General features: G+C 45.2%; 1 protein-coding gene across 2 annotated transcripts in view; it reads right to left on the reverse strand.

Moving 5' to 3' along the window:
* Positions 1-18,387, reverse strand: part of ARHGAP19 (Rho GTPase activating protein 19) — an 87,253-nt gene that overhangs the window by 38,557 nt on the left and 30,309 nt on the right. Inside the window, exons 3-6 of one of the 2 annotated variants that reach the window (XM_056529846.1) lie at positions 12,908-12,988; positions 7,417-7,626; positions 3,706-3,932; positions 1,090-1,176 (exon numbers count right to left, since the gene is read on the reverse strand). In XM_056529846.1, the coding sequence (XP_056385821.1) occupies positions 1,090-1,176; positions 3,706-3,932; positions 7,417-7,626; positions 12,908-12,988 (605 nt within the window). The remainder of the gene's footprint in view (positions 1-1,089; positions 1,177-3,705; positions 3,933-7,416; positions 7,627-12,907; positions 12,989-18,387) is intronic. The other variant, XM_056529847.1, reaches the window with a different exon arrangement.

Consider the following 18,387-nt stretch of genomic DNA (forward strand, 5'->3'; position numbering starts at 1 on the left):
TTTAACCCCCCCTCCCCCGGTCTGCTATCGGTCGGTCGCTCGGCCGACCAATAGCAGGGATAGGAGGGGTGGCACCCCTGCCACCAAACTCCTATCCCTTTAGGGGGATCGAGGGTGTCTCGGACACCCCCGATCCCTCTTATTTTCCGGGTCACCAGTGACCCGTATGACCTGGAATCGCGCAGATCGCAGGTCTGAATTGACCTGCGATTTGCGCGCATCGCGGTCATGGGGGGGGGGGGGTCTCAGGACCTCCCTCGGCGATGTGCCGGGATGCCTGCTGTTAGATAACAGCAGTCATCCCGGTCCGATCACCGCTACCGGTGACGCGGTGCTCCCGGAACCCCGCAACGTACGTCGCCGCGCATCAAGTGACACTTCGCGGCGCTGTACATGTACGTCGCTCGTCGTGAAGGGGTTAAAGGGGTACTCCACTGGAATTATTTCTCTCTTTATTTTTTTATCAACTGGAGCCATAAAGTTAAAAACAGATTTGTAAATTACTTCCATTTAAAAATCTTTCAGTACTTAGCTGCTGTATGCTCCACAGGAAGTTCTTTTCTTTTTAAGTTTCTTTCTGTCTGACCATAGTGCTCTCTGCTGACACTTCAGATCTGGAACTGTCCAGAGTAGGAGCAAATCCCCATAGCAAACCTATTTTGCTCTGGCCAGTTCCTAAAATGGACAGAGGTGTCAGCAGAGAGCACTGTGGTCAGACAGAAAGGAAATTCAAATAGAAAAGAACTTCTTGTGGAACATACAGCAGCTGATAACCCTTCCAGTACTTAAGATTTTTTATTTTATTTATTTATTTTTTAAGTACTGGAAGGGTTATCAGCTGCTGTATGTTCCACAAGAAGTTCTTTTCTATTTGAATTTCCTTTCTGTCTGACCACAGTGCTCTCTGCTGACACCTCGTCCATTTTACACACACACATACAGAATTAGGAGGAAGAAAAATAAAATAAATAGGCTAAAAGAGTGAGGGATGGAAATGCATAGTACATTGAAATAATCTGAATTTTTTTTTTGTGTGTGTGTGTGTGTGTGTGTGTGTGTGTGTGTGTGTGTGTGTGTGTATAAACTTACCTTAAAAAGCTTTTGAGAATGTTTAATCATGAAGGTGACGCCATTGGTTAGCTTTATTATGTGTTCTTGCAAATCATTTGCAGTGACCTAGGATAGAAAATAAGACTGGAATTAGAGGGGTACTCCTATCTCAGGCATTTATGCCATTTTGAGCGTAATGTAGAAGAAACGCATACGCACTGATGCTACAGGTTAAACTGCGTTCACACGGCCGTCTAGATCCGCCCTGTTCTCCAGCCAATAAAAAAAACTGACAATAACGGATGCAAACGGATGTTATCTGTTTGGATACGTTATTGTTCAGTTAAAAAAAAAAATAAAAAATGTATGTTCTGAGCATGCTCAGAAGTAAAAACGGATCAAAAATAAATAAATAATCGGATTGAAAAAACGGATGCAAATGGACGACATTAAAGGCTCATCCGTTTTCCATAGACTTCAATGTTAAATTTACTGTAGCAGTTTTTTGACGGAAAAAAAAAAAAATAGTGCATGTGCTGTTTTTTTCTGCCATCAATAAAAAAAAAAAATAAAAAAAAATAAAAAAAAACAGAAATGAGTGCAGACAGGTACAAACGGATGTAAACGGACTGTAAAAGAAAAAAAATCCCATTGACATGAATGGGATTTTTTAAAACCATTTTTAATCCGTTTACAGCCTGCAAGAACGGAACCGAAACGGGGATTAAAAAAAAAAATAAAAAAAAAAAAAACGGGGACAGATTGCCGTGTGAACGCACCCTTAGCTACAGGCTTCTGAAGAAAGTTATGAATATTCATTAGAGGGGTTCTGGAGTGTGGGAAAATGAATCCCCTATTGAACCTCTGGGACCCCACCACACAATCTCCTGCACAGCGCTTCGGCTCTTATCGCGTATGGAGCGGGGGTCGGCACCCACCCTTCATTTATCTCTATAGGAGGGTCGGATACACTTAAACCGCTGTAGCTACGGCTCTCCCATAGAGATGAATGGAGGATGCATCCCGAACGCAACTCTGTACGCAAAGAGAGCCAGAAACGCTGTGCAGGAAATTGCAGGTGGGGGTGTCCGGTTGCTAGGACTATCCCCTTTGGATAGGGGATACTTTTACCTACACTGCAGTACTCCTTTAAAGGAAATCTGTCATCAGAATCACCCGCACTAAACCTGTTACACAGGCTTGTAGTGCGGGTGATCCTGATTAAAAAGCTTCTTACCTGGTTAAAAATGGTTCAGCGGTTCTTCAGACATCTTTATTTTTAGTTTTCTGTTATTCCCTGGCTTGGGACTCAGTGGGAGGTCTTATCATCTCGGACTCGGCTACACGTCATTCTAGCTGGGCGGAGCGGCTGCCTGGCTCATGAATATTCATGAACTTATCCTCGTAGTCTAACTCCTTTTTTAAGTCTGGTGGGGAGGGCTGCGCATGCGCCGCGTTCCGTACACCTGGAAGCGGCGTTCTCCCCCCGGCTTTTCACTCATGCAGCCCGTCTTCTTACATGTATAGGGCCGCAGCTCGAGTGAAGCCAGGGGGAGAACGCCGCTTCCGGGTGTACGGAACGCAGCGCATGCGCAGCCCTCCCCACCAGACCTAGAAAAAGGAGTTAGACTACGAGGATAAGTTCATGAATATTCATGAGCCGGGCGGCCGCTCCACCCAGCTAGAATTACGTATAGCCGAGTCCGAGATGATAAGACCTCCCACTGAGTCCCAAGCCAGGGAATAACAGAAAACTAAAAATAAAGATGTCTGAAGAACAGCTGAACCATTTTTAACCAGGTAAAGAGCGTTTCAGGATCATCTGCACTACAAGCCTCTGTAACAGGTTTAGTGCGGGTGATTCTGATGGCAGATTTCCTTTAAGGGGGTGTTGTTCAAGGACCAGTGGTGAGGCTGTACCTTTGCCCCAAGGAGCTAGGAAAAGACTAATTTACATGTTTCTAGACTCTCTAGAACAGTGGTCATCAACCTGCAGACCGCCAGATGTTGCAAAAACTACAACTCCCAGCATGCCCGGACAGCCAACGGCTGTCCGGGCATGCTGGAAGTTGTAGTTTTGTAACATCTGAACATCTGGAGGTCCACAGGTTAGAGACCACTGCTTTAGAACCTGCACAGGCAGTACCATCAGGTCAGTGTGGGTGATGATGCTGATCGGTTCCCTTTAGACCAGTGTTTCTCAACTAGGTGGCCTCTAGCTGTTGTAAAACTACAACTCCCAGCATGTCTGGATGCTGGGGGTTGTAATTTTGCAACAGCTGGACGCACCCTGGTTGGGAACCAATGGTTTAAATAAACCATACTTTTTTAATGTAAATGTTTAGTCCCAACTTTCTTCTCCTGTGAGTTCCTTAGCTAGAGACACGTCTCTGCCATAGCCTGGCACAAATTCCCTTGAACATATTCCCGAATCTTGCAGAACTGAAAGGCACAATTCAGGCATCCTATACATGTACGTGACGCACTATCATTCCCGTAGCCAAGAAGATGCCAGTTCTGTCCCACTAAAGTATCACGTTATTGAATATCTTTCGGATCAGCAGCTTCAGTTTCTACAAAATCTGGCGCTTATCTGGAGCAACAGATTGCCTGCTAAAAATATTCCTCCTACGAGTCAGGATTCTGGCTACTTACGTTTTTGGGCCATACGATGTGTGGGGCAAACATCAGGGCCAGGTTGTGGGCGGACATCTTGTTGCGGTCCTGTTTCTTGGCTGTTTGGTACAGGAGATCCAAGAGTAGTTTGAGAAGGTTCCTGTTGGGAGACGGGAGGAGGAGGAACAAGAGTTGCAGGGCCTCGATTTGTCGCTCCTTATCGGGTACCCCCATCCGGTTACCCTTGTCGTCAAAAAGCATTAGGTCTGTGTAGAAGAAAAAAAAAAAAAAAAAAAAGTGTGAATAAGACCCAATGTCTACCGAGTGTCTGTATCTCATATCCAGTCCCTTCACGAGGTTATGTGTCTCACCCTGTGATAAGTTTACAGGAAGATGTAGGCGGCCAAGGTCTTCGTACATTTCATACATGAGACAGTACAGAGGAGATGCGGTCATGTATCCACAATAGAGAGGTATTCTGTATATGACAGGTCAGCTGCAGGACCCCTTCTACACAAATACACTGTACAGTGACCCCCCCCCCCCGACCTACGATGGCCCCGACATACGATAATTTCAACATGCGATGGCGTCTCAGAGGCCATCGCATGTTGAAGGCAGTATCAACATACGATGCTTTTGTATGTCGGGGCCATCGCATAAACTGCTTCAGCTGTCACCGGATAGCCGTTTACGGTGCCCCGTGTGGTCCGCTGACGGTCACTTTCCTGTCCTCGGGATCCCCTGCATGGTCGGCGCTCTCCGACGTAATCACGTTGCTGCGCACGCCGTCTCGTCATCCAATAGGAGCGGCGTGCATAGCGACGTGATGGCGGCGACGGAGAGCGAGGATGCCGGGGAAGCAGAGGCCTTGCCAGAGCATCGGGGGACACCCCGGGGACGCAGCCACAGCGATGGACGGCGACATCCAGGGCAGCGGTGACGGTCCGGAGCGGCGGGGACAGGTGAGTACAACTTTCTCTAACAGTGGTCTACAACCTGCAGACCTCCAGATGTTGCAAAACTACAACACCCAGCATGCCCGGACAGCCAGCGGCTGTCCGGGCATGCTGGGTGTTTTAGTTTTGCAACATCTGGAGGTCCACAGGTTGTAGACCACTGTCCTATACTTTACATTGCACGGATCCCTCAACATACGATGGTTTCAACAAACGATGGTCCATTTGGAACGGATTACCATCGTATGTTGAGGGACCACTGTATTCTTACTCAGATTGTTGTGATAGCCATCCATCCCTTGTAAGACCTCTATGCCTGGCCTGTATAAGCAGAAATAACCACTGCGGACGATCAGATCACTGAACTCACCAATACTGTTTTCATCCACAAGCTGGTTTATTCTGTACATCAAATACAGCAGAATGAATGGATTTCAGTATTATGCAATGATTATGCTTTCCTTAGCTTAGCACGCAGAATACATGAGTCCCTGTTACATGTGGTAGATGCAGGCAGCCATGACACAGGAAGTGATGGCACTAAGCAGGGGTGTGGTTACATACAAAGGAAATGAATCATAGCTTTCAGGAGAGAGAAACCATGAGCATTACCAAAAAAGGCCACAGGGTGGCAGCAAATAACTAACCATAGAAAAATAGGAATTAACCTCTTGGGGACGCAGGGCGTATGCATACACCCTGCATCCCTGATCCTTAAAAGGGGTTATCCATGAAAAACTTTTTTTAAAATATATCAACTGGCTCCAGAAAGTTAAACAGATTTGTAAATTACTTCTATTAAAAAAATCGTAATCCTTTCAGTACTTATGAGCTTCTGAAGTTAAGCTTGTTCTTTTCTGTCTAAATGCTCTCTGATGACACGTGTCTCGGGAACCGCCCAGTTTAGAAGAGGTTTGCTATGGGTATTTGCTTCTAAACTGGGCGGTTCCCGAGTATATATAAAGTTTTCCTGGATAACCCCTTAACGACGCAGGACCTATATTTACGTCCTGCACCGGCTCCCGCAATATGATATCACATCGCGTCGGTCCCGGCGCTCATCAACGGCCGGGACCCGCGGCAATGTGCGGTATTAACCCTTTAGAAGCGGCTGTCAAAGCTGACCGCCGCTTCTAAAGTGAAAGTGAAACTATCCCGGCTAGTCAGTCGGGCTGTTCGGGACCGCCGCGATTTCACCGGGAGGGCCCTTACCTGCCTCCTCCGTGTCCGATCGACGAATGACGTCTCCGTGCCTGAGATCCAGGCAGGAGCAGTCAAGCGCCGATAACACTGATCACAGGCGTGTTAATACAAGCCTGTGATCTGTGTAAAAGATCAGTGTGTGCAGTGTTATAGGTCTCTATGGGACCTATAACACTGCAAAAGTAAAAAAAAATATTAATAAAGGTCATTTAAACCCCTTCCATAATAAAAGTTTGAATCACCCCTTTTCCCATAAAAAAAAAAAATATAACAGTGTAAATAAAATAAAAAAATAAAATACATATATGGTATCGCCGCGTGCGTAAATGTCCGAACTATAAAAATATATCATTAATTAAACTGCACGGTCAATGGCATACACGCAAAAAAATTCCAAAGTCCAAAAAAAGCGTATTTTTGGTCACTTTTTATACCATAAAAAAAAAAATGAATACAAAGGGATCAGATCAAAACAAAAATCATACCGATAAAAACTTCAGATCACGGTGCAAAAAATGAGTCCTCATACCGCCCCGTACGTGGAATAAAAAATAAGTTATAGGGGTCAGAAGATGACATTTTTAAACGTATAAATTTTCCTGCATGTAGTTATGATTTTTTCCAGAAGTGCGACAAAATCAAACCTATATAAGTAGGGGATCATTTTAACCGTATGGACCTACAGAATAATGATAAGGTGTCATTTTTACCGAAATATGCACTGTGTAGAAACGGAAGCCCCCAAAAGTTACAAAATGGCGTTTTTCTTCGATATTGTAGCACAATGATTTTTTTTCCCGTTTCGACGTGAATTTTTGGGTAAAATGACTGATGTCACTGCAAAGTAGAATTGGTGACGCAGAAAATAAGCCATAATATGGCTTTTTGGGGGAAAATTGAAAGGGTTATGATTTTTTAAAAAGGTAAGGAGGAAAAAACGAAAGTGCAAAAACTGAAAAACCCTGAGTCCTTAAGGGGTTAAGGACTCAGAGCATACCTGTATGCCCTGGTCCAGTATAACGGGTTTAAACCGTTCTCACTGGCTGAGAACAGGTTAAACCCTGTGAGTCCCAGTTGCCACGGGCAGCCAGGACCCATGTCTAATGCCGGGCACGGCTGATCGGGCCATTGCCCGGCATTAAACAATTTAGACACCACAATCAAAGTTGATTGCGGAGTCTAAAGCGACAGTAAAAGAATCCCGGCAGCTCAGCGGAGCTGATCGGGACTATCGGGACAAAATCGCGATGTCTCGATCAGCTTACCGGACGACAGGAGGGTCCTCACCTGCCTCTCAGTCGTCCAATAGGCGATTTATTGCTCCATGCCTATCACGCCACCTCCCATAGACTTGCATTGAGGGGGTGGGGCGTGACGTCATAAGGGGGTGCGGGGCTATGATATCACGAGCTCCCGGCGCCGGCTCCAGTGTTCGAAACAGTTTGCTCCAAACGCTCTGCAGCGGAGTACCCCTTTAAGCCAGGATGTTCTCACCAAGGGGCAGTGATCACATTTGGATGTCACCAATATTGAGGGGGGTGATCGGCGGGGACTGGCAGTCGGGAATAACAGTGCAATGACAACCTACCAGCAATCTTCAGATGCGCGTGGTAATGCCTGTGTGTAAGCAGCGGTTCGGGTAATTCACCCAGAAACATTTTCAACAGCGTGGCGACATCATTAGGGTGAAAGTCTCCCGAATCCACATCGATGTCTATCCCGCTGTTCAGAGAGTCCTTAAGGATCTGTAGACGATTGCTGTTCCCAGGGATACGGAACAAGCCTTCGGTGCGGAGATCTGTGAGGAGACAGATGTTTAGCCAAGGAGCAAACAAAAGGATATTCTGAACCAAAAGACGAGATGATACCCAATTATTGTGCCAATTTTTGTAATCACAGCACAAGATGAAAATTGTGTATCATCTAGACCACACAATCTCCCAAAAACCATCTCCTTCCCCCTCTCTGATACCAAGTGACAGAAGCCTCTAATTTATATCCTCTGTGAATTCACTTTAGAAGAGGGAAATTATACAGACCAGTGAACCAGTCATAGACGATTATGTGTTCGGATAACTGCGATTGTTTATTTTCTGCCTGAATTCGTTCCGACGGCCGTAACTTTTTCCTTTGGCGTAGCGACACTTTTTTTTTCTTTGTCAAGACAGTTTTATAATAACAATATTAACTCATTAAAGGCCCCTTTCACACTACAGGTATCATCCTTTAAAAACAAAAACTCAGTTTTTACTCCCGGCAAAAAAGTCCTGAAAACGGGCGTCAAAAAAAAAATCCCATTCATGTCAATGGGATTTTTTGACCATCCTTTTGCATCAGGTTATGTCATTTTTTGCTAATGTCAGTTACAAAAAAATAAAATATAAATAAATAAATAGGGAATAACCGGACATTAACAATTTTACATTGAAGTCTATGGGAACCGGATGTTTAAAAAAAATTTTTTTTTTTTAAATATACAAAAAACAAACATTAAAAATACCAGATGATGGTCATCAGTTATTACCAGTTATTGCATTTTTTTCCCCCCATAAAAAAGCAGAATGATGCCTGTAGTGTGAAAGGGGCATAAAGCAGTGTTTTCCAAATAGTGTGTGTCTCCAGATGTTGCAAAATTACAACTCCCAGCATGCCCAGACAGCATTTTGCTACAGTGGGAGACACATTGTTTGGAAAACACTGCATTAAAGGGAACCTGTCACTTAAAAAAATGCAGGCAAATCTGCAGGCAGCATCATATAGAGCAGGAGGATCTGGAAGGACTGGAGACAGACACCCAGACAACCATCAATCTGCTCAGTATATCCTGCTCCCCTGTACGTTGAACTAGGGATTGGGATACCGCAGAACCCTATTAAAAAAAAAATTATAATAAATAACTGGTTCGTAATGAGGTTGTTGTGGGCGGTCACAGAACATACAGTGGGTGCTGTAAAAACCTGTGCAGTCCTGTAAACCATTGAAATGACACAAGGGGCTGATGAAAAGGCATAATGGGGTATACTCTCTAATAAGCGGTGATAAAAATGTTTGCAGGAGCAGAACAAACCCCTTGCCGGAGCGGGCGGTAATGGCCAGAAATCCAGCGGGATTAAGGAAGTGGTCCCGTGCAGAGCTCTAGATTTAACTTAAAGTGGTACTCCGGTGGAATTTTTTTTAAATTAGATTCAGATTTGTAAATTACTTCTATTTAAAAATCTTAATCCTTTCAGTACTTATCAGCATCTGTATGCTACAAAGGAAATTATTCTCTTTTTGAATTTCTTTTTTCGTCTTTTCCACAGTGCTCTCTGCTGACACCTCTGTCCGTGTCAGGAACTGTCCAGAGCAGCATAGGTTTGCAAAGGGGATTTTCTCCTGCTCTGGACAGTTTCTGATACGGGCATCAGGTGTCAGCAGAGAGCACTGTGGACAAGAAAAAAGAAATTCAAAAATAAAAGAATTTTCTCTGTAGCATACAGCTGCTAAAAAGTACAGGAAGGGTAAATATTTTTCAATAGAAGCAATTTACAAATCTGTTTATCTGGCACCAGTTGATTTAAAATAAATAAATAAAGAATTTTGTACCACTTTCATTTCCAAAGTGACTGATTCCCTTTATGTACGTTCAAACAGAGGATCCGCTGTATATTTTGTGCAGCTGATTTTGCTACCCATTGAAGTTAATGACTAGCAAAATCAGCTGCACAAAATATGCAGCAGATCCTGTACATGTGAACGTACCCTTAGGGTCTATTCACACACACACAGTATCCAGTGCATATTTGATGCGCAAGATTTGAAGCGGTGTTCAGTCATATAGTTTACATTGAAACCTGCAGCTTCGAATTCTGTGCATAAAATATGCACAGGATACTGTATGTTTGAATACACCCTTAGAGTAGGGTCGCATGGGTCATATTTTGATGTGTATTTCCTGCTGCTTATTTTTCTACCTATTGAGTTCAATGGGCAGGGAGATATGTAGCAGCAAATATGCAGCAAAATATGGCACGTGTGACCCTACCCTAAGGGCTCGTTCACACAAGCTGATTTTCTGCAGTGAGTTTGAAAGGGGACGGGCTTTTGGCAGTCTGACCGCAGCATATTTACGCTGATAAAAAGCCGCCACAGAGCCAATTGCTCTCATTGGTGTGTGCGGCTGGTTTTCTGCAGCAGAGATTCCACTGCTGAAAATTTGCTGCCGACAGCCCCCTTTCAAGCTCGCAGAAGGAAACGCGCTGTGAGTTTGAAAGGAAATTCGCTTGTGTGAACAAGCCCTAAGGGAGCATTCACAGGTGTGTATTTTTGCTGCAGATCTGCTGCAAATTTTGCTGCCCATTGACTTCTATAGTTAGCAAAATCAGCAGAAAACACCCACACACGAACGTACCTTAAAGGGTAGCTCCCACCAAGTACTATATAATCTAATATGTCCCTACCTAGTAGTAATCTAGCCCTAACCCCCTACCTGGCTTCAAAACATTGTTTAAAATCGCTTTAATGGAGCAGATTTAGTGCTTCTAAATCTGCTCTATAAAGCAGGGCAGGAAGCAGCGCTTCCCAACAGGCGCAACGTCACTGACTCCTTGCTGGGTGCTTGCTTCCACCCTCACATCGTCTATGCATGAGCGTTAATAGGGTGCCTCCAGCTGTTTCCCAACTACAACTCCCAGCATGCATTGCAATTAGCTGTCAGGCCATGCTGAGAATTGTAGTTGTGAAACAGCTGGAGGCACCCTATTGTCTAGTGTCATAGCGTCACAAGAATGCCTCCAGCGAGCGCTACCATCACTGCTAGCGGGGGTCCCTGTGCCCACTAGCGGTGTCACAAGAATGCCGAGCGTGGCTCTGTTCCCCATCCCAGTCAGCTCTCAGGGTACGGTAATAGATTTAAAAGCCTCACGCGCGTTAGCCCTACGCGCGCGGGCGGTGCCGTGTGAGAGGCCAGTGGAGCTGGCCAATGCGCGCAGCCCCAGTTTTCAGCGTGCTCGCTCTTGCCTGTTTGACAAGCGAGAGCGAGCACCGCAGTGCCTGAATTTCGACTCATTGTCAGTCGAAATTCAGTAGTGACGTCACTGCCGAATGAATTCAGCCACTAGGAGGGCGACCCCTAGTGGCCGAATTTAAGTGATTTTAAACTTGTTTAAAATCACTTTTTTTAAATTAAAGTATATTAGAGATATGTTGTAGTACTTAAGTACTACAACATATCAATTTTTTTACTTCATGACAGTGCCCATTTAAGGCCAGGTTCACACTACAGAATTTCCGAGCGGAATTCCATTCAGGAAATTCAGGTGCAACAAAGTCCCATTGCTGACAATGACATTCTGCTGCACAATGCTGAGTTTGAGGCAGACTTTTCTTAGGAAAACCCCCCTTTAACGCCGCTCCGCAGGCATTGCAGTCTATGGGGATGGCAATGTCCGTGCAGTCCTAGCACCGATAGATTCAGTTGGCGCAGCCCACATTCTGACTCTCAATCTAGATTTCATCCGCCCGTAGATTCTGTAGTGTGAAATCAGCCTAAACGGGTTTTCCTGAGATTAGAAAATTGATGTTCTATTCTTAGGCCATCGTCAGACCATTGGAGGTACTCTGACCCTTGGCATCCCTGCTATGTCTACCAATGTTTACTTTACTCCATACCCATGCCTGCCATACGCTTGGTAGGGACGGTGCATGTTATAGCAGCCATGTCATTGTATGAACCGATGTAAACAGAGACCAGCTTTCCTTGGAAACCAAGATGGGTAATTGTTTTCACAGAGATCTAGGAGACTTTTCATTGATCCTTACAACACGTGCTGCGCATTCTGTAGTCACCAGAGTCAATATTGCTGGAGGCCTAGAAATGTGTATGTTAGCTTCACGGTCTTGCTTTAAAGTTAGGCTGCTCACACTATAAAAATACCTCCGTTATAAAAATCTTGAAAGTCGGCCGTTAGCAAATCCCTAATGGCCGTTAGAAAAATCCCATAGACTAATGGGATTTTCTAATAGCCGTTTTACCCAGTTATCGCCTGTTATTAATAACGGCCGTTACTTTGTGACGGGCGAATGAACGGAAGAAGTAGTACTATCACCCGTCCCAAAATAACTACAGTTATTAATAACGGGCGATAACGGGTTAAAACGGCTATTAGAAAATCCCATTATAGTCTATGGGATTTTTCTAACGGCCAATTTTCAAGATTTTTATGATGGACGTTTGTAACGGAGGTATTTTTACAGTATGAAAGCAGCCTTAGCTGTTGGCTGAACAGCTCTCAGGGTCTATTCACACGGCAGAATGTCAGCCTCAAATTAAAGCCCATAGACTTCTATGGGATTCCGCACTCCCATTCGCACTTTGGAATTTCCGCTTGCGGAAATTCCGAAGTGCGAATGGGAGTGCGGAATCCCATAGAAGAAGTCTATGGGCTTTAATTTGAGGCGGAATTCCGCCGTGTGAATAGACCCTCTGGATCCCTCCATACACCCTTGGATCCCTTGCTCAGCTGAACGTCCATGTGCTCTGTAAGGAAGGGAAGCTGCTGCCAGACTCCTATGGTGGCAGTGGTTTCTCTTCTTTCTGATCAAACCAGACATCCCTAACATCTTGGGGGCGAGGGAGGGAGGGAGGATTTGGAGTTATAAGACGGTCACCATACACATTAGATGTTGTTTCCTAGTAACCCTCTGTTCACTGGAGCAGTACTCCCTCCCTTCTAGGAAAACATCTAATGACTTCTCGGTCTACGAGTTGACTCCCAATCATCACAGCTGCCATAAAGAGCAGACTCCCTGTTGTACGGTCTATAAAATACAGGAACGAACTGGGCGTTTCCAATATGGCCAACACCAGGGAATGTTTTCCATTTAAGTTTTTGTCTGTCTACCAAATTAGGTTTAGGTATTCAGCCAGCCATGTCAGATGCCTCCGTTACAGGAGTATATACTGGCACGTCTTCCTAGCCTAGTATACACCAGCACTAAAGGTTATTCAGGTCAACAAAACATCTTAGAAAAGAAAAGCTCCGAGCAGTAAAAATAAAAAATAAATCCCAGCGGATCCATGGAAAGGTCAGAACACTTACTTTTGTGCAGGTACTCTATGAGCTGATATATTTGTGCGATGCCTTCTTCTGTCAATGGCGCTCCAAACACTATGCCTTTTTCTAGGAAAAAAATAAAAATCCATAAACAAACAGATTACCACGACTGCACTTTATTTTACACGTGAACAGAGAGCGCCGCCATTGCCTTTGATGTGCCGCCTTTGATGCGGCTGGACAATACATATTCTGAGACTGGCGAATTGCAAAACAACCATTATAATCCGCTTTTATTTGTGTGTGTGGAGGAAACATTCCCAGAGACTGATATTTTGTTTTAGGTTATTTTACCTGAGGGTCAATAGAAATAAGGAGAAAAGGACGACTCAACCCTCTGGGGATCTTTCATAGCTCATTTTGTAGAAATATATTTCTATCCCCAATGGCCCTCAGAGAGTTCTCTAAAGGAAGCTTAAAAGACAACTACATCATAGGGAGCCGGGCTGTAGCCGCTACACGGATCCTTTGGGGCCTATGTCTGGGGCAGCATTGTTACTGGATTACCTGTGCGCCGTTTTGTGACGTTTTCATGCACAGGACCCACACCTGGAAGTGCTGTAAAGCAAGTTTTGTTATTTTACTTTACTGTTGTCTCTGACCTTAACCAGCATTCCATGAAGCTGGAGACAAGATCAGTCACATGGACTCCAGGCGGCGTGGCTATGCTGCAGTGGGTGGTTGGATGGCATTACTTCACTGCAGCATAGCCATACACCCCCGCCCCCACAGAGACCATGTGACTCGTGCCATTGTTTCTAGCCACATGGAATGCTGGGAAAGGGATCAGAGACCACAGTAAATAAAAAGATTTGCACTACGGCACTTCTGAGTGTGGGTCATGTGCATAAAAATTGGACAAAGTGGCGCACAGAGTTATTAAACAAAATTATACAGTATTATAACTTGGCATCATGGGCTGAAAGTTTGGTCAAACACACCATTTAAAGGGGTACTCCACTGGCCAGCGTTTAGAAGTGAATGGCCAAACGCTGTTTTTTCACGCTGCGGTGGTTGGCCACACCTCTTGTGACGTCATGGTCACACCCCTCTATGCAAGTCTATGGGAGGGGGCGTGACTGACGTCACGCCCCCTCCCATAGACTTGCATTGAGGGGCGTGACCATGACATCACACGGGGCGTGGTCGACCCCCGCAGTGCGAAAACAGAGCTCGGACATTGACTTCCAAACGCTGGCCAGTGAAGTACCCCTTTAAGGCCATTTTACACAGGCTCCCAATAACAGGGATCGATCTCTGTGATCAGCGCTCATTTACCAAGCATTCACATGGCTCGACTGCACAAACCATCACTGGGTCATTTGTGCGGCCCTTAAACGTCATTATAGTAAGTTTCCCAGATTTTATTGGCTGCGCAAAGTATGCGATCAGATGACAAACAAGTGGCTGATCTCTGGTCCTTTTACAAAGGCGGACGATTGGTAAAGGGGTTCATAGGAATGCTCATTTAGCCGACATTTGTCATCAGTAAAGTGGACTTTACCCTGATGCTTTTTTAAAAAGGTCCTGTTCACACTACAGAGATTTTCATGAAAATGTTGTGCAGATTCTGCTTGTAGCAGCCTCCATCAATGGGCTCTCGCCTGATCTCAATGGGAATTGACCTGCCCTGTTCACAAATCAGAAGTTCAATAGTTGAAGGAACAATGAGGAATTGGAATCTAATGGAAGATTGAACACACTTAAAGGACATAGATCATAAGAGAAGAAGACAACAAACCTGGCACTGGCTGGGTAGAGTGAGAAATTCTATCAGTGGGAATATGTAAAGAGTCCCGATATGATAAATGTTGGACACTTAATTCCTATCATTTAAACCAATGGGACCGGTGGCGTCTAAGCGCATGATCCACCATGCCTCCTTCATGAGTAATGTGTCATTCATATTCCTTCCTCGGTAACTGCGTTCTACCCGCTCAATTGCTGAAAACCTGAACTGGTTTGGATCAGAGTTGTGAAATTCTGCCATATGTGAGATAAACCACGGGGCTCCCTTTCCAGTACGTAGGGAACGTACATGTTCACGGACTCAGGAAAAATGATCTGTCCCCTTTTTCACCATGTAACATTTCCCACATTCACAAGTAAGGCAGTACACAACATATAATGGGCTGTTTAATTTGTATAATATGGCCACCTAGTTTAATGTTTTTTCCTTTGTTGCATAAGTTACAAAAAGAACAGCTCCTGCATTGAAACATCCCGGTGGATCGAGTATCGGTGAGCCATGTTCTTTGTTTCTTGCTGGATTTTTTTTTTTTTTTTTTTTTTTTTTTTTTTTAAGAAATCACTTATAGTTCTATTACGTTTGTATGTAATTATGGGTTTTTCACCTGTGAACTCTTTTAAATCTGGGTCTCTTTGTAACACGTACCAATTTTTATTAATTATTTTGTAAATGGGATTATTCATGGGGTGTTAGAAAAAGGGAAACCAAACCCAGTGGTCATTTTTTCTTTTTTATTTCTCTGTTGGTGTGTCCAGCAGGGAATCACGAGAGACCGATTGGATGCGTTTTTTTTGCTTTATTAATAACCTTCAAGGGGTATCCTCGCGATAAGAATCTTTCACTTAGTTCATCTAAAAGTGGGATCATTATTTAACCTTTTGATACAAGCCATTTGACTGTATGGAATGCCGTTTTTTAAACGAGTAGGATGTGATGATTGATAGTGGAGGAGAGCATTTTTTGAGGTATTTTACTGAACCCTGAAGTAATTTGATTATTTTCAATTTGGATGAGCACATCCAGAAATTGTAGCTGCAACCCTCCAAAGCAGGAAGGGAAAGCCATATTCTTGTCGTTTATATCATTCAGATATGAGACAAATTCCTGGAAATGGGCTTCAGACTCGTCCCATACCAGGAAGAGGTCATCTACGTAACGAAACATCAATTTAATGTGGCTAATAAAAGGGATTGAGAGGAGAAAAAAAAAATCCATACCAGTTCAGGTTTTCAGCAATTGAGAGGGTAGAACGCAGTTACCGAGGCAGGAATATGAATGACACATTACGCATAAAGGAGGCACGGTGGATCATGTGCTTAGACGCCACCGGTCCCATTGGTTTAAATGATAGGAATGAATTAAAGTGTCCTGTTATAATCCTGCTTTTCCTTCATTTTATTGTGTTGCTCCTAGAATAGAGCTAGATTGTTGTTTTGTATTATTGTTTTTTAATTCACTTATTTGCACAATGTGTTTTTTGTATTTGTTTAATATCACTATGGCAACTAGATGTTACAAAACAGGATCTGACGACAGACGCGGCAGGGGCCTGACGAAGCGATGTGAGAGCGCGTTACGGACCGTGGCCCATTCGCTGTCTGTTGCGCCCACACCTTAACATCTTAGCCTTCCCGTGTGCTTCACCCCGTCCTTTCTATGGAATAAAGTTGTGATGAACTGCATCCCACTGGTGTCCTTGGGTGAGTCGCTCCATTTACCTATTTCTTTGGATATATATTACACTTAAAAGGACATCTGCTGCAACAGGTTCCACAGGATAGGGGATAAGTGTCAGATCGCTGGGACCCACTGTGATCTCCCAAACTGGGCCCCCGCATTGCTGCTCTATGTGAATGGCTAATGCGCATAGAAGTAGTACGCCCCCTCCCCATACAGTTCAATAGGAGAGGCGGGGAGGCACGAACGAACTACATGGAGGAGGAGTGTCGGCCGCCAAGTCATGCTGCGGCCGGCATGCCTCCTGCACGGGAGAGCCGCAGCCCCGTGCAGGAGATTGCGGGGGTCCCAGCGGGGGGTCCCCAGGATAGGGGAAAAGCTGTCTTTTGCTGCAGAGGTCCTCCAACAGAAATGATATTAGTCAACGGCAGAATGAGACACACAAGGGACAATTCTAGACCATTCTGAACAGCCCTGATCCACCAAGGAAATTCTGTGAAATCCCTCAGTGTGGACATCCCATAAGAGATCAGTGGGAAAAGGGGTCTTAACACCCGGACCCCACCCTTCAACTGACAAACATGCCAAAAGTTTATCAAAGAGATGGGGGGAGATTTATAAAAACCTGTCCAGAGAAAAAGTTGCTGAGTTGCCCATAGCAACCAGATTGTCTCATTTTTGAAAAGGCCTCTGAAAAATGGAAGAAGCGATCTGATTAGTTTCTATGGGCGACTCCGCAACATTTCCTCTGGACAGGTTTTAATAAATCTCTCCCATAGACTATTGGTATCTGCTTAAACGGGAATTAAGCATGGAAGATGTCACAGTCAGGCATTCATCCCAGCCTCCATTTAAAGGAACTCTGTCACATCTTTTCTCCCGCACTATCCACAGGTACTGGTGGATAGTGCGGGAGACGCAGATTCCAATGAGCCCTACCTTGCCCGGATCCGCCCGGCCGTTCACCCGCAATTGTAGTTTTATTCTATGTGTATATCTTGCTTTAACTGGCACGGGCGGGGCTTCTGCAGCTTAACTGGCACTGACATCAGCGCTGCTTATGAATATTCATGCCCTAGGGCTGGGCGGTATACCGGTTCATACCGAATACCGACATTTTTGTGCTGCACGATATGAATTTTAACCCATACCGCAATACCGGTTTGGCCCCTCCCCCTCGGGAATGAATGTATTATCAGCCCAGCGCTGCGCTGTCCCCGGGGAACTAATCCAATGTGACCCGCGAGTGCCGTTCTGCCCCCCCCCCCCCCCCCCCCAATTATCAGCCCAGCGCTGTCCCCATCAAGGTACTACTCACATATCACCCGCATGAGCTGCCCTCCTCGTCCGGTTTGTTGCGGCCGCCGGCGCTGACACTCTATACTAGTGGTCTCCAACCTCCGGACCTTCAGATGTTGCAAAACTACAACTCCCAGATTGCCCGGACAGCCGTTGGCTGTCCAGGCATGCTGGGAGTTGTAGTTTTGCAACATCTGGAGGTCCGCAGGTTGGAGACCACTGCTCTATACTGTGCGGTATCCCTATGCCCGGGCTGCAAAAAAACAAACAAAATAAACTTTAAACTTAGATCCCGTTAGTCCAGTACCGGCCTCACTTGTTTCCTGGGACAGCCGTCAGTCTATCACCGGCCGCAGCGATGTTCCGCCTCGGCCGGTGATAGGCTGAGCCCACTGTCATGTAAGAAGCCGGCTTCTTCCATGACAGTGGGCTCAGGCGGAACATCGCTGCGGCCGGTGATAGGCGGATAGCTCTCCGACGTTCCCGTCCCCAGCGTAAGGTCGACATTAGGTGCGTTAAAGTTTATTTTGTTTACCTTTTGCTGCCCGGGCATAGGGATACCGCACAGTATAGAGTGCCAGGGCCCGCAACATACAGGGCGAGGAGGGCAGTGCATGCGGGTGATGTGAGTATTTACCCCGATGGGGATGTGGGCTGATAATATGCGGGGGGCTCTAGGAAATACCGTTATATACCGTGGAACCGCCAAAAGTTAAATACCGTGATACACACATTTGGT

This window comes from Hyla sarda, chromosome 7 (assembly GCF_029499605.1).
Source record: "Hyla sarda isolate aHylSar1 chromosome 7, aHylSar1.hap1, whole genome shotgun sequence".
NCBI classification, from domain to species: domain Eukaryota; kingdom Metazoa; phylum Chordata; class Amphibia; order Anura; family Hylidae; genus Hyla; species Hyla sarda.